A 19,122-nucleotide genomic window follows, 5' to 3' on the forward strand; every position below is an offset into this window, starting at 1 on the left:
CCATGGCAATTATTTTAATGCCCCTTTTAATATCCCAAGTAAAGTTCATAATAATATAACCTATTTATACACATAGTTGCAAAATAATCATACAATCCCTTAGGGCTATATAAAAAAATTAAAGGAAAGTAACTTATAACCAAATAATATAGCATTTTGATATATAAATCTCAGATATGACTAAACCAGGATAATAATAGTAATTGTGCTTTTTTAATTTTAGTGTTCCCACAAACTTCTTTTTTTTTTTTTTAAGATTTTATTTATCTATTCATGAGAGACACAGGGAGAGAGGAAGAGACATAGGCAGAGGGAGAAGCAGGCTCCACGCAGGAAGCCTGATGTGAGACTCTATCCCAGGACCCCAGGATCACGATCTGAACTGAAGGCAGACACAACTGAGCCACCCAGGTGTCCTGTCCCCACAGACTTCTGAAATGTTTAAAGCATGTGACTATCCCCATTGCCAACCTCTAAGCCTGATTATCTCAAGCCCCCCCCTCCCCATCTCTTTGTTTCTACAATTTATGAAGCATCTAGTATATTAACAGAGTCATTTCCTATAGGACTGGCCGCCCAATCCGGTTTATTCTGGAGCGTGGTGATGACATGCTGATAACTGGTGGCCGCCACCCACTCCTTGGAAAATACAAAGTGAGTGAGATAAAAAATTTTAGGAAACTGCCTAAAACATTGTTCATTGATACCCAACCAACAGTGAGAACAATTACTAAATTCCATACCATTTGAAAGGAATATTTGGATGCTGCCTATAACTGACCAGAACTTTCTGTTGAGATCCTAGTCAGCTTGGGTATCAGCCTCAGTGTCCCTCTGGAGACTGTCACATCAAACATGGTCTGATGACAACTGTGATCACATGTGTGTGTATACTAACATGGTTGTATTGAGAAGGTTGTTTTACTTATATCACCTTGCAGATTGGATTCATGAACAATGGTGTGATCAAAGCTGCTGATGTTGAATATTATATCAACAGTGGATGTACTCCTGATGAGTCTGAGTCGGTAGGAAATAGGCCTTTCCCGTAGGCTACCAGTTGAGCTGTATTGCCACACTATCTTTGCATGAATATCTGTCATGCAAAGTAGATAAATTCTATGAAGGGTTCTACTTAGAGATAAAATTTGGTTAAGTGATTTTGAATATTTGATAGATGTGAAGTTTTGTTTTGTTTTGCTTTAATTCAGGTGATAGACTTCGTCGTGTTGAAATCTGAAAATGCATATCATATTCCTAATTTCCGGTGCCGGGGTAGAGCTTGCAAAACAAATTTGCCATCCAACACTGCCTTCCGCGGATTTGGCTTCCCTCAGGCTACAGTGGTAGTAGAAGCTTACATAACTGCTGTGGCATCTCAGTGTAATTTACCCCCTGAAGAGGTAAGAAGTCAAAACCCCCTAACAAAATTTTGACATCGTTGTTTCAAATATATCTTGAGTACCTACATAGAGCATTTTATCAGCTTCTAATCAGATTCAAAGAAATAAAGTACACCATCTGTGTATCAGTTAGCTTTTGATACGTAATAAGTCAAGCACAAAATTTAATGGACTAAAATAACAGGAAGTATTTCTTCTAGGTCTCAGGGTCAGCTGGGTAGCTCTTCTGGTCTGAGCCAGTTCAACTGGAATTTATGGTCTAAGACAGCTTCATTTATGTATCTGGTGGTCACCGGGCTGATTGATCTAGGGGACATCTCAGCTGGGAAGGGTCATTTCCACTGCAGAGTCTCGTCCTCCAGTAGACTAGCCCAGATTAGCTCTCAGGGTGGTGGTCACAGAGTTCCTAAGAGTGGCGGGAATGTGGCAAGCCTTTTTCAAGTGTCTGCCATTATTAATATGTATTATCCCATGAGCCATATAGCAAGTCATATGGCCAATCCTAGAGTCAGGGTGAAACCACCTAAGGGCATGAACACAGAGAGTGGAATGATTGCCATTTGTGCAAACATTCTTCCACAGTTCAAGATTTTGAGGGGCTAATTTGAATAGTTAAGAATAAGGAAACATTGTGTAGGAGTAAAACAATTTTGAGTGGGGAGAATTTTGTATCACCACTAACAAAACTTGTGACAAGGCTCATAATAGATGGCACCTGTTAGGAACGCTTGGGTGACTCAGCAGTTGAGTGTCTGCCTCTGGCTCACGGGATCCAGAATCGAGTCCTCCATCAGGCTCCCTGAGGGAAGCCTGCTTCTCCCTCTGCCTATGTCTCTGCCTCACTCTCTGTCTGTGTCTCTCGTGAATAAATAAATAACTCTTAAAAAAAAAAAAAGATGGTACCTGCTATTTCTCAGGGTTCTGGTGAAATTAACTGAGATAATACACATTCAACTACAGCTTGGAGCATATGAAGTATTCACCAGTAGTTTCTATTGTTATTATGATTATTGTTGTTATTGTGATGTTTATATATGTACACTTGTACTTGCATATATTTTTTTTAAAGATTTAATTTATTTACTCATGAGAGACACACAGAGAGGCAGAGGCACAGGCAGAGGGAGAAGCAGGCTCCACGCAGGGAACCCGACGTGGGACTCGATCCCGGGTCTCCAGGATCACACCCTGGGCTGAATGCAGCGCTAAACCGCTGAGCCACCCGGGCTGCCTGCACTTGCATGTTTACAGCCACTTAAATAGTTTCCTCTTTAGAAGGACTTTCTTCATATCAGGTGTATGACAAAACCTTTGCTCCACTAATGGAATAAGTATGTATCCCTAAAATCCATATTATTGTCTTTCAGGTTAAAGAAATAAACATGTATAAGAGAATCAGCAAAACAGCCTACAAGCAGACATTTAATCCGGAGCCCTTGCGAAAATGCTGGAAACAATGTCTGGAAAAATCTTCATTCTATCCTAGGAAACTGGCTGCGGAGGAATTTAACAAAAAGAACTACTGGAAGAAGAGGGGCCTTGCCGTGGTCCCCATGAAATTTACTATTGGGTTCCCCGTGGCCTACTACAATCAGGTGAGGATGAGAGTGTCTGTCTTCTCGCCAGAAGCCCTTTCCCACACAACTGGCTGTCTGAAAACGGCAATCGTGTGCAACCAGGGATGGCCTGCTGGGGGGAGAAAGAAGAAACCCAGACATATTCCTATAGCAGGAAACAAAGCAGGTTTAGGAAGTGCTGGGGACCCCAGGTTTCAGAGCAGATCTGGAACCAGGGGCTCAGAAAGCAGTCGACAGATGAAGTCCAGCAGCTCCAGGGGTCTGACCTTGGGCAGGGCCCCAGGCATGAGCATTGAGGTATGGGGTCTAATTTCAAATCCATCAGAGAATTGGGAGAAATAAGGGGATCTCTTTCTCTTTCCTGAATTCTTAGTGGCAGCAGTGGGGTCGTTTGAAGACAGAACTTTCAAAAACACCTGAGAACAGACAGTTCCCCATGCACGCAGGACCTCGGAGTTACTACGTGAAAGCTCGGTGGCTGCTGTGCCTTCTTTTCGGTTTCACCTTTACCAGAGTTTCATGGGGCTCTGCTTCTGATTCTTATTTTTTGCTTCTATCCCCATCAACCTCTGAAATGTCCCCTTAACGAATCCATGCCAAGAAAGGAATAGAGGCCCCCTTCGTGGTATGAATGTCTCTCACCAAATTATCTTCCATACACCCCCTTCCCTGGAGTCCACTAACAAGGCCGAAGGCAGAACGAGAGGGAGAGAAGGGAAGGCCAGAAGCGCTGCACTGCTTGGGGCAGGTGTTGTGTTTCCCTGGCGGGGAGGGGGCTTCTCAAGCTAGAATAACCTGCAGACCCCCTTTAAAGGAAAAACAAAATTTGTGGACTCAGTGATCACTTAAATTCTTTATTTTGATGTCATTTACCTGTGAATAATCTCAAAACAAGGAATAAGCTTCTTATAGCTCCTATGCCTATATCAAATACAAACAAAATTGGAAATCAAATAAAAATAGTATTATAAATGCCAGTAAGAAAATAGTAACATTCACTTAATGTAGTAGATGATATTGCTCCTTTATTTTTTTTTAAAGATTTTATTTATTTATTCATGAGAGACACAGAGAGAGAGAGAGAGAGAGAGGCAGAGACACAGGCAGAGGGAGAAGCAGGCTCCATACAGGGAGCCCAACATGGGTCTCGATCCAGTGACTCCAGGATCACACCCTGGGCCGAAGGCAGGCGCTAAACCGCTGAGCCACCCGCGCTGCCCGTATATTGCTTCTTTAAAACTAAATCCTCGCTCACAAGATGAATGTAGTTCTGGCTGCTGCTGCTGCTGCTGCTGCTGCTGCACAAGACATTTTGAAATCTTTATCCTAAACATCTACGTAGGTTGTGATGACTCACTGTCCCATCTCTTGTGTCTAATATGCCCCATTAATTAAAGTAGTCCTCCTTGGTGGTTGTACAATCATCAACATAAAATCTAACGGGCTCTGAAAGCACATGACAATACTCACTGTTACGTGGTTATCCATTAGTCTCATTACATTATCATAGGGTGAGGCCCCTGGGTGGCTCAGTGATTGACTGTCTGCCTTCGACTCAGGGCGTGATCCCGGGGTCCTGGGATCGAGTCCTGCATCAGGCTTCCCGTGGGGAGCCTGCTTCTCCCTCTGCCTGTGTCTCTGCCTCTCTGTGTCCCTCATGAATAAATAAATAAAATCTTAAAAAAAAAATAAAAGATTATCATAAGGTGAAAACACAAAGTTTAAAAGTTCTTGCAGAGAACTTGATAGGCCTGAGAACACAGTCTGAGACTCAGGAGATGGCATGGCAAGCTGAGTTGATTTTTCAGTGGTTGGTAGCAGGGGCACAGGCATCAACACAGGGGTAGAGGCCCCCAGGGGGCCCAGGCACCAGCGTGAGAGAGGGAAGTGCTGTCAAGAAAAATTCCAGCAACTCGCTCACATAACGTAGCTCAGCCCCCTCTCTCCTATGGCCTGGTCCCTGGAGCCATTTGCACCGGCTGCGGATCCTCTCCCTGAAACAGCTGGCCCCAAAGAATAGAACGGCAATTGGTCCAAGGGAAGCAGCCTGGCACGGGTGTGGAGGACACGGGGCTCAAGTGAGGAGTTGTGGGTTCCGGTCGAGGCTCTATCCCAAACTAGGCACCTGGCTTTGGCGACTCTCCTCCTCCCTGGGCTCCTATTCCCCCCTCTGCAAAGTGAAGACTTTGGACTAAATCTGTGGATCCCAAACATGGCCAATCATCAAAATCACCTGGGAGCTTAAAAAACTGAATGCTTAGGCTCCACCCCCAACCTTCTCCTGAGTTGGAATTTCCAAAATGAGACCCATACTTGTTCCCATACTGAGATCCTGAAGGTCAGCAGCATTTGGAAACCATGAAAACATCTTAAGTTTCTTCCAGCATCTCTGGCATCCAAGGCAGTTTGTGCCTGGAAATTTACCCATACAGGTTCTATTTGCTGTAAAATTAATTTTCATGTCCTGGGAGAGATGAATAATAAACTATTATACAAGCTGGGGCTTTGGAGTGGCCTCAAAGCAATCACACAAGGCCCCCAGTGGGCCGGAGACGACTGGTAGGAGGGGAGATGAGCCACATTCATACATCGACATTGATGGTTTTCAAGTCTGGGGTTTATTTGACAGGGGTTGTCTGTTGCTACCTGTACTGGCTATTTTTTTTTTTTTTTTTTTTAGTATAAACAGTGAGAGAGATTGGCTCAATAGAGCAAAATGTTCATCTAGCAACCTCGGCTAAACTCTCAGCGACATTTGGCCTCATCAGTTTCCAAACCGGTGTAATTATTTCCCCCAGGCGGCCGCTCTAGTCCACATCTACCTCGATGGCTCTGTCCTGGTGACTCATGGAGGCTGTGAAATGGGACAAGGCCTTCACACCAAAATGATTCAGGTGAGTTAAGTGCCTGTCATCTCTGCTGTAGCAAAGTATAGCACCTTACAATCAGCTTAGCAGCTTTTTCCCATTGAGCAGGAGACATGTCATCATGCTAAGTGCACGGATCAACTGTAAGACTCATCTTGATTTCAGGAATGCAGACTGCAGGGGGGTGAAGGACGTGGGTGTTAGAATTGAGAAAATAGGTGATAATATTCTTCCTGAAAAAAAAAACCAGGTCGTCTGAAAAATGGGATTCCAGCTTTCACAGATAAAATACTTTTCAACTTTGTGGCACCTGCTCAAAGCAATCTTATGTTAATTCAGATCTCCGATTAGAAATGGATGTGTTTAATAAGATCAGAAATTATGTTCACAGAATTCACAACCCACTTAGGAACTCCATATAACTGGCCATTCTGTGTACTAATTCGAAGAAGTATTTCTAATACTTTTTAAAGAACAAAGGATTATTTGCCATAAGAAATTTTCCTTCTTCTTTTAATATCAAATAAGAATTTGTTGAAAATGACACCTGAATCAAAAATATGGAAGCAGGTATGCGTGGGAGAGGGCAGAGGAAGACAAAGCTTCTCTCCCAATGAGAAATACGGAGAAGGTACTTTCTTTGAGAAAATAATATTATTCAATAGAGTGCTTGGAATTAGGAAATTACAAAAATCCGCAGGGCCTTCTCTGAACATATCTTGCTTCTTTACAAACAAAATCCTTATGGCTGCGGAATGTTCCACCAAAGAATCATAATCTGCCAAATTGTCTGTAAATCACAAGAAAATGAAGGTAAAACATTAAGATCAGGACCTCAGCCCTGCCTGCATGTGTCATACTAAACTAGATGTCCCAGAGTGACCATACTGCCACATGGTTCCACATGGAAACTGGTTTAAAAAAAAAAAAAAAAAACACAAGAAGATTCTTTGGTTGCTTCAAACTAATAATCTGCATATAAAATTCAAGATGCTGTCTTAAATGTTTGTCCCAGTAAGACAGTCAAGTTTTATACTCAGTTCAAAAAAAAGAATCAGAAGGTTTTTAATTGGGGGGGGGGGTATGTGGGGAGGTGTGCTTAAAGTCAATGAAATAAATAATATTTCTCTTCTGCTTATGGCAGGTGGCTAGTCGAGAACTGAACATCCCCCAGTCGTACATACACCTGTCTGAGACAAGCACCGTCACGGTGCCCAACGCTTCCTTCACGGCGGCGTCAATGGGAGCAGACATCAACGGGAAGGCTGTACAGGTGACGTTTCTTTCAGTTCTCACTCAGTGACAATGCTGGAGGACACCTTGTCCCACACCTTCTTTTATGGAAAATGAAACTGAGTCCAAGTCAAGTGGCTGGTTGCAGATCATTCAGCTAATTACCTGCCAAGCCAAGACTCCAAGTCCAGCTCTCTGAGGATCCCAGCTGGTGCTCTTTCTGCTGCCCTGAGCTGTTTTTCATCATTAATTTTCTGCTGCATGTGAAACCTGCACCTTCAGCAACCAACCCCCCCCCCCGCGCCGGCCTTGTGTTAGAGTTGAGAATCTCTTCCCACTCTCACCCCAGCACACCAGAGAAATGCAGAGTAATCGCAGCACTAACAGGATATCCTCAATCCAGGAAGGGCTTGACCTGTCTTTTAACCTCTCTAAGGATCAGTTTCCTCTTCTGCAAAACTTCACCCAAATACCACCCATCTCATAGAATCATGTGGCTCGCAGAGATCATGCAACAAAGCTGCCACCACCACCCCCTCCCCACCCTACAACCTCCAGAAAACCACTAATTGACCGTTAGTCACCCACAGAGACAAACACCTAGATGAAAAGAGAAAATTTCAACCTGTTGAATATACCCATATATCATGTGAACCATGGATTCCCAAAGTATGTTCCTTGGATCAGTGGTCCCATGTTCTCAGTGGGGAAAAAAGGATTCTGTAGTCAACAAGTTTGGAAAATGTTGCAGGCTACATCCCATTCATAGAGGCTTATGATGCATATTAGCATCATAAAGGCTCTGACAAGTCCAGCAGTAAAGAAACCTCTTTAACTTTGTTTCACTGTTATTCCCAAGCTTGCTTAATTATGAAAAAATTTTCATTAATAAAACCCCTCTTAAAATCTATGGAATCAGCACCCAAGAAAAACAGTCTGGGAAATTCTAATTTGGTTAAAACAAGTAGGTGACTGAGTCCATTTTTCACCTTTTAACCAGATTCTGGTTGCCTTGCAAGCACAGGTGGCACAGAGACACCTAGTGCATGACTAAGGCATAGTCTTGGGCATTGATAAAGCAGAGACACCAGTATGTGTGTGTGTGTGTGTGTGTGTGTGTGTACACACACACACACACAATGTTTTTAGAAATATTTTGATATTTTATAATGAAGAATCATCACAATAAAAGTCATAAATTTGTGTGACTTCACACTTATTTTTTTATTGGAGCTCAATTTGCCAACATATAGCATATCACCCAGTGCTCATCCCGTCAAGTGCCCCCCTCAGTGCCCATCACCCAGTCACCCCCACCCCCTGCCCACCTCCCTTTCCACTACCCCTTGTTCGTTTCCCAGAGTTAGGAGTCTCTCATGTTCTGTCTCCCTCACTGATATTTCCCACTCATTTTCTCTCCTTTCCCCTTTATTCCCTTTCACTATTTTTTATATTCCCCAAATGAATGAGACCATATAATGTTTGTCCTTCTCCGACTGACTTACTTCACTCAGCATAATACCCTCCAGTTCCATCCACGTCGAAGCAAATGGTAGGTATTCATTGTTTCTAATGGCTGAGGAATATTCCATTGTATATATAGACCACAGCTTCTTTATCCATTCATCTTCTGATGGACACTGAGGCTCCTTCCACAGTGTGGCTATTGTGGACATTGCCGCTATAAACATCGGGGTGCAGGTGTCCCGGTGTTTCACTGCATCTGTATATTTGGGGTAAATCCCCAGCAGTGCAATTGCTGGGTCGTAGGGCAGGTCTATTTTTAACTCTTTGAGGAAACTCCACACGGTTTTCCAGAGTGGCTGCACCAGTTCACATTCCTACCAGCAGTGCAAAAGAGTTCCCCTTTTCTCCACATCCTCTCCGACATTTGTTGTTTCCTGCCTTGTTACTTTTCCCCATTCTCACTGGTGTGAGGTGGTATCTCATTGTGGTTTTGATTTGTATTTCCCTGATGGCCAGTGATGCGGAGCATTTTCTCATGTGCTTGTTGGCCATGTCTATGTCTTCCTCTGTGAAATTTCTGTTCATGTCTTTTTCACACTTATTTTATTGATCCCACATTGATTTAACAAACATTTACTGAGGGCCTACCATGTGCTAGGTCCTGTTCTAAGCACTAAGGGTGTAGCAGCAAGTGAAACAGGACAAAGTCCAAAGAGCCTGACCTCATAGAGCTTACATTCAAACATTCAATCAATCAATAAATCAATCAATCCTTGAGCCTGGTCCTAAACAAAGCAAGAAAAGAAGCCATGTGGGGATTTGGGAGCAGAGCGAGCTAGCTTACTGTTCTTGAGAAGCTGTAGCAGGCCTGGGAAACTGGAGCAGAGAAATCAAAAGAGAACAAGGTAGAAGAGGTAAGAAAGATAGCAGAGGGGTGAGTTTGGGGTATAGATGTTTACTGTTGAGGCTGGTTAAGGGGGGCTAGTGCATTATTCTCTCACTTTTATATATTTTGAAATTTTCTACAATGCAAAAAAAAAAAAGATGGATAATTTTGTATGTGGCATTTAGAGCTTCAGTAGAGGGAGGTGATCCAACCAGGGGATATGAGGTGAGAAAGGAGTTCAGGAGGTCACAAAAGAATGAAATTGTTCTCTGCAATATCTCACTCTCTTAAAGGGAAAACTTATCTCAGGAGCCTGTCAGACTTCTGAGGATAAAGTTATGTGCAGGAGTATGAGGTTAGGACACAGTTAGAAGAACACCCAATATCTGGGCAGGTAGGAACTGTGTGACTTAGGTTGCCTTGGATGTGGCCCTCTTTCAGAAGGCTCCCATTTGTAATAAGGTGAGTGACTGGAAGCTGAATGGACCAGCAAATAGATTTATGAAAACAAGGATCAACGGCCAACTCTTGACTTTTCTCAGGTCATGATCTCAGAGTCCTGGGATGGAGCCCCGTGTCCAGCTCCACACTCAGCATGGAGTCTGCTTGAGGATTCTCTCTCTCCCTCTCCCCCTCCCCCTGCTCGTTCTCTGTCTTTCTCTAAAATCAATAAGTAATTTAAAAAAAAAAAAAAAGAAAGAAAGAAAACAAGGATCTCCCTAACACATGAGAAGGCAAAAACCATTTCCCCAAGAAGGGATAACAGAAAAGAAGGAACAGAAACTAAGAGGGAACATGAGAAGTGATCTGAGGCTGAGATGAATAAGTGAGAGCAGACAGGAACAGATTCATGTTTGAATTAAGGGTGGAAGCCACATTGGGGCCCACTGATACCAGGGGTCAGCAGGTGTCATTTCAAGGGTTCAAGATTTCACCTCAGTCCTTCTTATTTTCATCTCACCCATAATGTTTTAAAAAAAAAATTTAAAGCACATTTCACGTCATCAGAATGACCACTTTATAAGTAGCATATTTCCCCTATGCCCACATTTGGGACCAAGAAGTATACTTTGTGTCCAGGCAACAAGAGAAGAGAGGAGATGGACTTCATGGGTAAACGATGTTTTTTCTTGCCCAGTGAAGAGCTGATGATAGCGAGGTATAAAGTACAGATGAAAATCTGGTGGCAATTTACATGAGAAGAATGGAGAGAAAATTGACCCATCGCCCAGCACACAGCAGGCGCCGTGACCCCCACCGTGTGTGTGGGCCCAGCCACGACGGCCACATTCCAAGCAAGAATCTACCTTCATAGAAACAGCGTCATCAACGAACTAAATTAATGTTGTTATTTTGATTTTTATCGGTATATAGATCGGTCTGTATGCCTCGTCATTTTATTTCTGCTTTGGAGGTACAAAAGAGCTTTAACTCTAGGAGACTCAACCTAGTTTTATGTTAGCATATATTTAAACAACATTGTAATAAAGATAATGAATGTCAACACCACAGTACCCACAAGAATATTTGCTTCCTTCCACGGGGTTCCCTACATTACTCAACTTTAAGAAACCCTGCCTAGAGAACTAGCCAGCAGGTTCACAAAACTGACAGATTCCACTTGAATTGATGTAAATATTTAACATTTTGTTATTTCCTGTGCCTCTTCTTTCCGATGTCATTTCAAATATTTATTTTTAGAATGCCTGCCAAATTCTCATGGCCCGTCTTCAGCCAGTCATCAGGAAAAACCCTAAAGGAAAATGGGAGGACTGGGTGAGTGTTCTTTTTATTACCCCTGCCAAGGAAAGACACACACACACATCCAGATGGGTGACGGCCCTAAGTTCATGGGCTGATTGCTGGTGCCCGTTCAAGAAACAAAGCGTTTATTAACATTTGCTTCCACTTTTCCAAAAGAACAAAAGCTCTGTCTGGATTCATTGAAACAACTTTATTTCAGAGCCTGATTTCTCACAGAGCATGATAACAGCATGGGCTCTGCAGTAAGACACACCTCAGGGTGGCTGTCCCTGCTCTGTCACTACTAGCTCTGGGAGACAACGTTCACCCTCAGTGCCTCAGGACCTTGGTTTTCTCACCAGAGCAAAAGAGATAATAGCTATCCTACTATCAAAGGATTACTCCATTTTTAATAACAATAATAATTACTATTAATTATAAAATTATTATATTTTTAAGTTTTAAATATCATTTATAATTATTCATTAAAAATAAATATTTTAATAACAAATTATTTAATAACAATAACGTTAGTATTATTATTCCTAGCCCTACCTAGGTTGCTCCAGTAGGGAAGCTGCCATAATATCCTGAGACAGCCAGTCAAATTATTTGGGTGAAAAGCAGAGTAAAACTATATACATAGATATAGATATACACATACACATGTAAACGTATGTGAGTATATATGTACATATCTGTGTAGATACTTACATACAAAAGTATATGAATATGGTCTAGCCCCCTCAATTTAAAAAGCCAAAAAGGATTCAAAAGTAATCAACTTTACACTGTGCAAACCCAAAAAATAGAGGGCCTCAGAGTATAGCTAGCAGCTGCCGCTACACATCTCTCTTAAAAAGCATGACCTGTGGCTTGTACAAGGCATAAGTCTTGACCGAGGTGAATGTGAGTGGAAAGCTTGCTCCATACAAGAGGAGGAAGGCATTAGCATTTCTCATTACTTTCCCTAAATTTATATTTATTTGTAACCAATCATCTCTTCCAGATTGCAAAAGCCTTCGAACAAAGCATCAGTCTCTCAACTACTGGATATTTCAAGTAAATGATGTATTTACTTTGGTTTAGCTTACACCTGGGCAGAGATGGTGTGCACTCATCAATGTGGACAGATGCCTGGAGAGCATGGGAGCGCTGCTCTGCCCCCACTGCTAGCCCTCAGCCATGGGTCAGGCCTGGGAGACCTAGGGACTCCTTGGGGGCCACAGCTGTTTATGGCCAACAGACCAAGAGGGACACCATAGCTATTACACACACTCTGACCCGTTCCAGTAACTGCCTGCTAGATAGGGGTCAGAAACCAGTGGGCCTTCTCCCCGTGTCTGTGGTGGGACTCTTAACAACTCTGATCACATGCTCCCCACCCCTTTGCTGAAGAAGAGGTGGGAGGCCTTCAGCCATGGGGTGGGTGCTCTGTTCACCTCCAGGCCCCACAGTACAGCAGGTGATAAGACCCCTAGTGGGGAAAGGGCCTTTGCTGTTCACTGCTGATTTCTCTTCTCAGAGGCTACCTGACAAATATGGACTGGGAGAAGGAGAAAGGTGAACCCTATCCATATTTTGTTTATGGAGCATCCTGTTCTGAGGTTGAAGTCGACTGTCTGACTGGGGCTCATAAGGTAAAGAGTAATATTTGTGTTCACCATCTGCATAGTGTAAACAAAAACATTGACATGTTTTCTGTGCTGTACATAATAATCAACTTGATCCTCCAGGTGGAAGAACCAGGGACAGATATATAATTTTAATAAGGATCTATTTTAAATAAATAATATTTTCCACTCTATATTGTCTCTTGGAACAGCTTCTTCGGACTGACATCTACATGGATGCTGCTTTCAGCATAAACCCAGCCCTGGACATTGGACAGGTACGTGATACCAGGACCACCCTATGACCACAGGAACTTTTGGTCAGTTCCATTCAGAAACACTGTTTATACCTGGTGCAAGTACTCTGTAATACATATTATATATTTTAATGCACACACACAAATAGATAAAACATTAGAAGAAAACTCAAGAAAAAGTTAACGTTCATTGCCTTTGTATGGCAGAAATATGTGTGACTTATCCTGCTTATAATTCTCTATGCCTTCTAATTTTTCTTCATAAATATTAATATGTTCATAATTAGGAAACACTATAGAAACATAATAAAGTTGTATTAGTATTAAATTTAAACAGACTGCAATTTAGGGAATTAGAAAAACTTAAACACAATTTTTTGCCTCCTGCTGAATTTAACTCTGATTTTGATCTCACAAATAATGAAATTAATGCACCCAAAATCCTCTTAAACCTCCAGGTAAAACCTTTCCAGCTGCTGGTGTAGCTTTGCTTTTTTCTAGCCTTGTTATTGAAGGGGGAGCCAATGGGCTAGCCACATCAGCCCACCCCAATCCTACCATCCAGCCCCCAGGTGAGGCAAGGCAGCTGGTCCACAGTGCACACCAGAGTAGCAAGCTGGAGCAGGTGAGCAGTTTGGCATCACCCCTGATAGATACGTGGTGCTTTCATCTGCCCACAGCTTCCCAGCATCCTAAGCCCTAAGAGATTGGTTTACCTGGATTGACCTTTGGGCTTTAAAAGGCACAATTTTATTGATCCCGCCGTGCTTTTCAAAATGTGGTCTTCAGATTATGCGACCGAAGTACTTGTGTTTATTGAAAACATAGATTCCTGTGCCCAGGAATGAAGCCCAAGCTTAGACTTGTTCCATCTTTGCTGGGCTGAGACAGAACCAGAACATTTAGCCTGCACCTGACATTCGTCTGAAACCCGTAAAGTTTGAGAACCACCTAGAGGCTCACCCTGTCCTCGCCTCCCATTCTCCTTCTTGCCCCCACCTCCCAGCTCCTTCTGCCCCTTTACTGTTTAAGCAGAGGCAGAAAGAGAGATGTCATGATCAGGAAAACTCTACACTTGTCTCCCTGGAAAAGGAAAGAAAACCAGAAGTGTGTTCTACTGGATCTCTTGGGCTTAGATCTTTTCCTTTAAGGATAAGCATTTGGAAATATCCAAATATAGCATTTAGATTTGTGTATCTGGATCGAGTCCTATGTCGGGATCCCTGCATGGAGCCTGCTTCTCCCTCCGCCTGTGTCTCTGCCTCTTTCTTTCTCTCTCTGTGTCTCTCACGAATAAATAAATAAAATCTTAAAAAAAAAAAGAACCTATGTACCAGACCTGCTACTAATAACAGAATACAAGAAGCCCAAGGCCTCAAAATGCTTATCAATGTGAGAGAAAGGTGGAAGAGGTGAACAAGGAAAATACCCTCTGAGAGGCACCATGATGGGGGAATGTGTTCAAGATGCAGTGAGCCTGGAGGAAGTAGTTTCTAAATCCACCCAGGAGGTGGTAGGAGGATCCACAAGGCTCCAAATAGGCAAGGACTTGGAGGATGAGTAGGAGTTCTCCAGGGGGATGAGCTGAGCAGTGAAGAGAGTCAGGAGAAACTGCATTACAAAGACATGGAGGTCTGAATGAAATCTGCTAGGCTTGAGAATTACCCAGAACTTGTTGAGTATCAGGGACCCGGGGGGTGGGACACTTGGCAAGGAGAAGTAGGGATGAGACCAGGCAGGATGGCAAACACCAGACCCCGAAGGACTCTTTGTAAAGTCCACCCCAGGCTGTCAGGAATGACTCACTATGGTCCAGAGCTCCATTTTCAGTCATATTGGAGTATTTAGTCCATCAATATCATATACTTACAAATTGTGAAATTTTTGCCTATAGATAGAAGGAGCATTCATCCAAGGCATGGGATTCTATACCATAGAGGAACTGAAATATTCCCCAGAAGGCGTGCTTTATTCTCGAAGTCCAGATGACTACAAAATCCCTACTGTCACTGAGATACCAGAAGAGATCCGTGTCACTTTGGTGCATTCCCGAAATCCCATAGCCATCTACTCATCCAAGGTAAGAATGCAAGACCTCTGTATTAGTTTGTAGGGTTACCATCATAAAATACCAGACTAGGTGGCCTAAACTACAGAGATATATTTTCTCATGGTTCCGGAGACTAGAAGTCTGAGATCATGGTTTGATTTCTTCCAAAGCCTCTCTTTGGCTTGCAGGTGGCCACCTTCTCACTGTGTCCTCCCAGAGCCATCCCTTCTGTGTGCACATGTCTCCTGTGTGTCATAATTTCCTTTTCTTATAAAGATACCAGTCATATTGGATTAGGGCCCAGTGACCCTACAGACCTCCTTTTAACTTCATCTCTTTAAAGACCTTATCTCCAAATATGGTCACAATCTGAGGTAGCAAGCTAGGACTTCAACATAAGAATTTTGAGAAAGTACAGTTCAGTCTATAACAACCTACTCTTTCAAGAAATAATGAAATAGTCCCCTGAATTTGCTTTCTTCTTTGAATTTAAAATCTTAACAGGAGATGGGAAAAGAAAAGCAAATCCATGGAGGAGTAGTGTTCACTGACTTCAGAAGACTGAGTAGACTCTACTCATGAGAGAGATCATGAAATAAATCAAACAAGAAAGGTCAAGGAAGGGTAGCCCCGGTGGTTTAGCGCCACCTTCAGCCCAGGGTGTGATCCTGGAGACCCAGGATTGAGTCCCACTTCGGGCTCCTTGCATGGAGCCTGCTTCTCCCTTGGCCTGTGTCTGTGTCTCTTATGAATAAATAAATAAAATCTTTAAAAAAAGAAAAGGTCAAGGAAGAGTTAAATATCTTGGGTCAATAGGCTAAGTGCCACCATGAGAGAAAACTGAAATTGTAGGCAAATTTCACCAGCCTAGAACTTTCTTTTCTGTACCCTTCTTTCATGTCCTCCAGGCCCAATTCTTTCTTGTTTGTCTCTCTCCACACCTCCCCAAATCAGAATAGGCCTTCAAACAACTTTGAAGATATGAGAGTTATTGACCACACATCCCCTGGAGCATATGGGCTCTAACTGGCCCATAAAGACCTACAGCGAGGGTTCTTGAACACGAGTGCTTAAGAAAATACAACTTCCCCAACTTAAGTTGTATTCTGAGCCCACATCTAGTCAGACAGATGGCAGGCTAACCTTAGGTTTTTCAGGAAATTGCCTCTCTTGAAAGTAGGTCAAGATTGGGAGGAAGGCAAGATTTCCTGTCTGAAGAGCTCTATTTCTACTTCTGCACCAGAAACATCTCTAAAGACCATCTGACACAGAATGCAATCCTGCCTGTTAGGGTCTAGCCACCTCCCTGCCAGTTTGCTCCAAACAGGACCCAAGACTTTTCTACTTCCCTCCGCCTCACTTCAGAGGAAACCCTCTTTCTACCATCTTTACCTCTCCCTCTACATTTGCTTTAGAGTAAAAACCAAAGCCTGGGATAGGCTTTATTTGCTCAGAGATAAGGGCCAATCTCTCTAAGGTCTTGGGCACAGATCACAGACCAGATTACTTTGAATGAAGAAAGAAGAAAAATCAGTACAAAGAAGCATTGGTGAATCATTCAAATAATAATGCCACTACACTGATAATTCAGAAACATCCGACACACCAGGGAAATTAGCACACCTGCCGACTGTTTAAGTCAACCGCCTCACTGTCTTTCAGGTTCAGCTACAAAGATTGTGGTTGTTTGGTTTGGGTTTTGAGTCAAACAAAAATGGTCTGGAGCCTAATGTGGAATATTCTAGAGGGCACCAAGGGCTTTGGTCTTTAGGACTTTACCTGGGCAGAGGACCAGGAGGTTTTAGCTGCCCTGCTATCCTGATGTTCTGGGGCATTTTCATGAGCTACTTTGAGGAGGACCCCACACACAAATCATGGCGGGATTTCAGTTCAGGCAATTCGGACACATTCCACTCTAAGGATTGTAAAGCCAGAAGAGGTGAGTGAACACACCTCTTGTGTGTATTGTGTGTAGGCAAATTAGTCCTAAGAAAACCATGCATTTCTGACAGCCTTTTGTCCTCCTCTCAGGGATTGGGTGAATCTGGAATGTTCTTGGGATCCTCTGTGTTGTTCGCCATATATGATGCAGTGACTGCTGCCCGTAAAGAAAGGGGGCTGACCAAGACCTTCTCCCTGAATAGCCCAGCAACTCCTGAGTGGATTAGGATGACTTGTGTGGATCAGTTTACTGACATGGTAAGAGTAGTGGAGGGATGTCCCAGCTATAACCACCGCTTAATGGATTTTCATGTTCTTAGTATGGATTTGGTAATCATGACAAAATCACAGGGCAGGTTCATCTTTTCCAATGAAAATTCTCACTCTGCCTGTATACTTCAAGCAACTGCAAACCTCCTCAAATGATGGCTTGTTTCAGACTGCAAAGAAAAGCAGACTCAGTTGAGCCAGTGCTAGGAGCGAATCAACATGGTAGCTAACTTCTTGAAACATTCTGTCAAAATGTAGTTGATGTGGTATTTTAATCACCTTAATAACCAAATTAGATTAAATAGATATCTGATCTGGTCAATAATTCAGAAAGTATTTGTTAAGCAAACTAATAAAAATAATTTAAATTAAAATATCAAAGTTGCTGGGCACTCTTTGATATGCTTTATAATGACCCATTAATAGAACACAGTTTCATTTTCCAGCTGCTGAAAATATGCCTAGAACTATCATCAGAGACTCTTCCTATATTGAACTGCTTACTGCAGCCCTGAGGGGCTAGTATAAAATTAGATTGTACTTTATGCCTTTGAAAGTACAGGGCTTCTGAATAAGATGTATCTTATCCCAAACATTAGAAGTTTATGAGGATAAAGAGATTTATGGCTCAAGGATTGAAAGTAATAGGAAACCTATATAATTTTGATAAGAATTAAATGGACATTGACTTGTTCTTTTTAAAAATTTTTTTCTTCTGAATTACAAATTTTTCATACAACATTTTATTAATAATTATTTTCCCTCTTTTGATCTTTTTCAGATTCCTAGAGATGATACTTCAACATTTACACCTTGGTCTATCCGTGTGTCTTGATCCTATGTTTCTCTTAGAAAATGAAAGAATACATGATTGATCTTAAAATTTTCAGACCAGAGCAAAATATAGGTTGGCTCGCAATTGTCAGTGATGCTTTTAGTATCTTTTAGTTATTCTCTGTGGTTTAGGTTGCTGCGTGATATTGTTTTAGGATGCAAATTTACACCAAAAGATTTAATGAAGCTTATAATCAAAAATTCTTCTTTTCATTTGCATTATTCTGAAGATCTACAACATCATGATTTTAAAACATGGTAGAGTTTTCATTACCATGAAACAACTCAAGAAAACTGCTCATGCTTTGTTCTTCAAGAAATCTGCTCACCTCTAAAATCATCCACCCCCAAAACTCTCAAGATTAGATTCCCAAAGCCAGTGGTGTGATGGTCCAAAGCCAATGGTGTGATGATGATAACCAGCTCACCTGAAAAAAAAAAATGATAAATGATAAATAAATAAATAAATCCATGATTTATAGTAATTGACAATTTCTGTGTCAAATACTTGGCCAACTCTAAGCCACTAACAATGAGGTCTCTGAACTTGAGGTTGGAAGAAATGTCCATAATTAGCTCTTGTGATCTCCAGCACTACAAACCCATCACAATCCTCAGGTTCCTGCCACACACATGTGGCCCGTTTAGATGAGGCGTAGAGATGTGAACCAGCCAAAGCCTCCAGCTGGTCCTCATCTGCCATGGCACAGTGTCTTCCTCTCCTGGGAGTAAAACACTGAGTAAAACAGTGATCTCAAATCCTTCTGCAGTCCCTTGATTTGGCTTAGTGTCTAAAGGATGAAATCAGCACAGTTTCCATTTGCAATTTCAGAGGAGCACAAAAATCCAAGGATTTTGTTTCGTTTTGTTTGTTATTTCTTAGCTATTTTACATTGCATTTTCCTAAGGAAATGCAGGGTTATGCCAGAGAAAATGTCAGTCCCTGTGAGATTTGAAACAAAATAAACAAACTAAATCACA

The 19,122-nt window shown here is 42.2% G+C and overlaps 1 protein-coding gene across 5 annotated transcripts in view; it reads left to right on the top strand.

The window, feature by feature from the left end:
* LOC112656511 (aldehyde oxidase 4-like) overlaps window positions 1–19,122 on the top strand; it is a 64,365-nt gene extending 45,243 nt beyond the window's left edge. For 4 of the 5 annotated variants that reach the window (XM_025441893.3, XM_049106555.1, XM_049106557.1 and 1 more), the window contains 13 exons: window positions 567–654; window positions 942–1,028; window positions 1,212–1,403; window positions 2,771–2,998; window positions 5,779–5,874; window positions 6,992–7,120; window positions 11,135–11,209; window positions 12,186–12,238; window positions 12,702–12,816; window positions 13,002–13,067; window positions 14,941–15,126; window positions 17,128–17,295; window positions 18,089–19,122. In XM_025441893.3, coding sequence (XP_025297678.3) covers window positions 567–654; window positions 942–1,028; window positions 1,212–1,403; window positions 2,771–2,998; window positions 5,779–5,874; window positions 6,992–7,120; window positions 11,135–11,209; window positions 12,186–12,238; window positions 12,702–12,816; window positions 13,002–13,067; window positions 14,941–15,126; window positions 17,128–17,295; window positions 18,089–18,142 — 1,537 coding nt within the window. In that variant the 3' untranslated portion in view covers window positions 18,143–19,122. The remainder of the gene's footprint in view (window positions 1–566; window positions 655–941; window positions 1,029–1,211; window positions 1,404–2,770; window positions 2,999–5,778; window positions 5,875–6,991; window positions 7,121–11,134; window positions 11,210–12,185; window positions 12,239–12,701; window positions 12,817–13,001; window positions 13,068–14,940; window positions 15,127–17,127; window positions 17,296–18,088) is intronic. The other variant, XM_049106556.1, reaches the window with a different exon arrangement.

Source organism: Canis lupus, chromosome 37 (assembly GCF_003254725.2).
Source record: "Canis lupus dingo isolate Sandy chromosome 37, ASM325472v2, whole genome shotgun sequence".
NCBI classification, from domain to species: domain Eukaryota; kingdom Metazoa; phylum Chordata; class Mammalia; order Carnivora; family Canidae; genus Canis; species Canis lupus.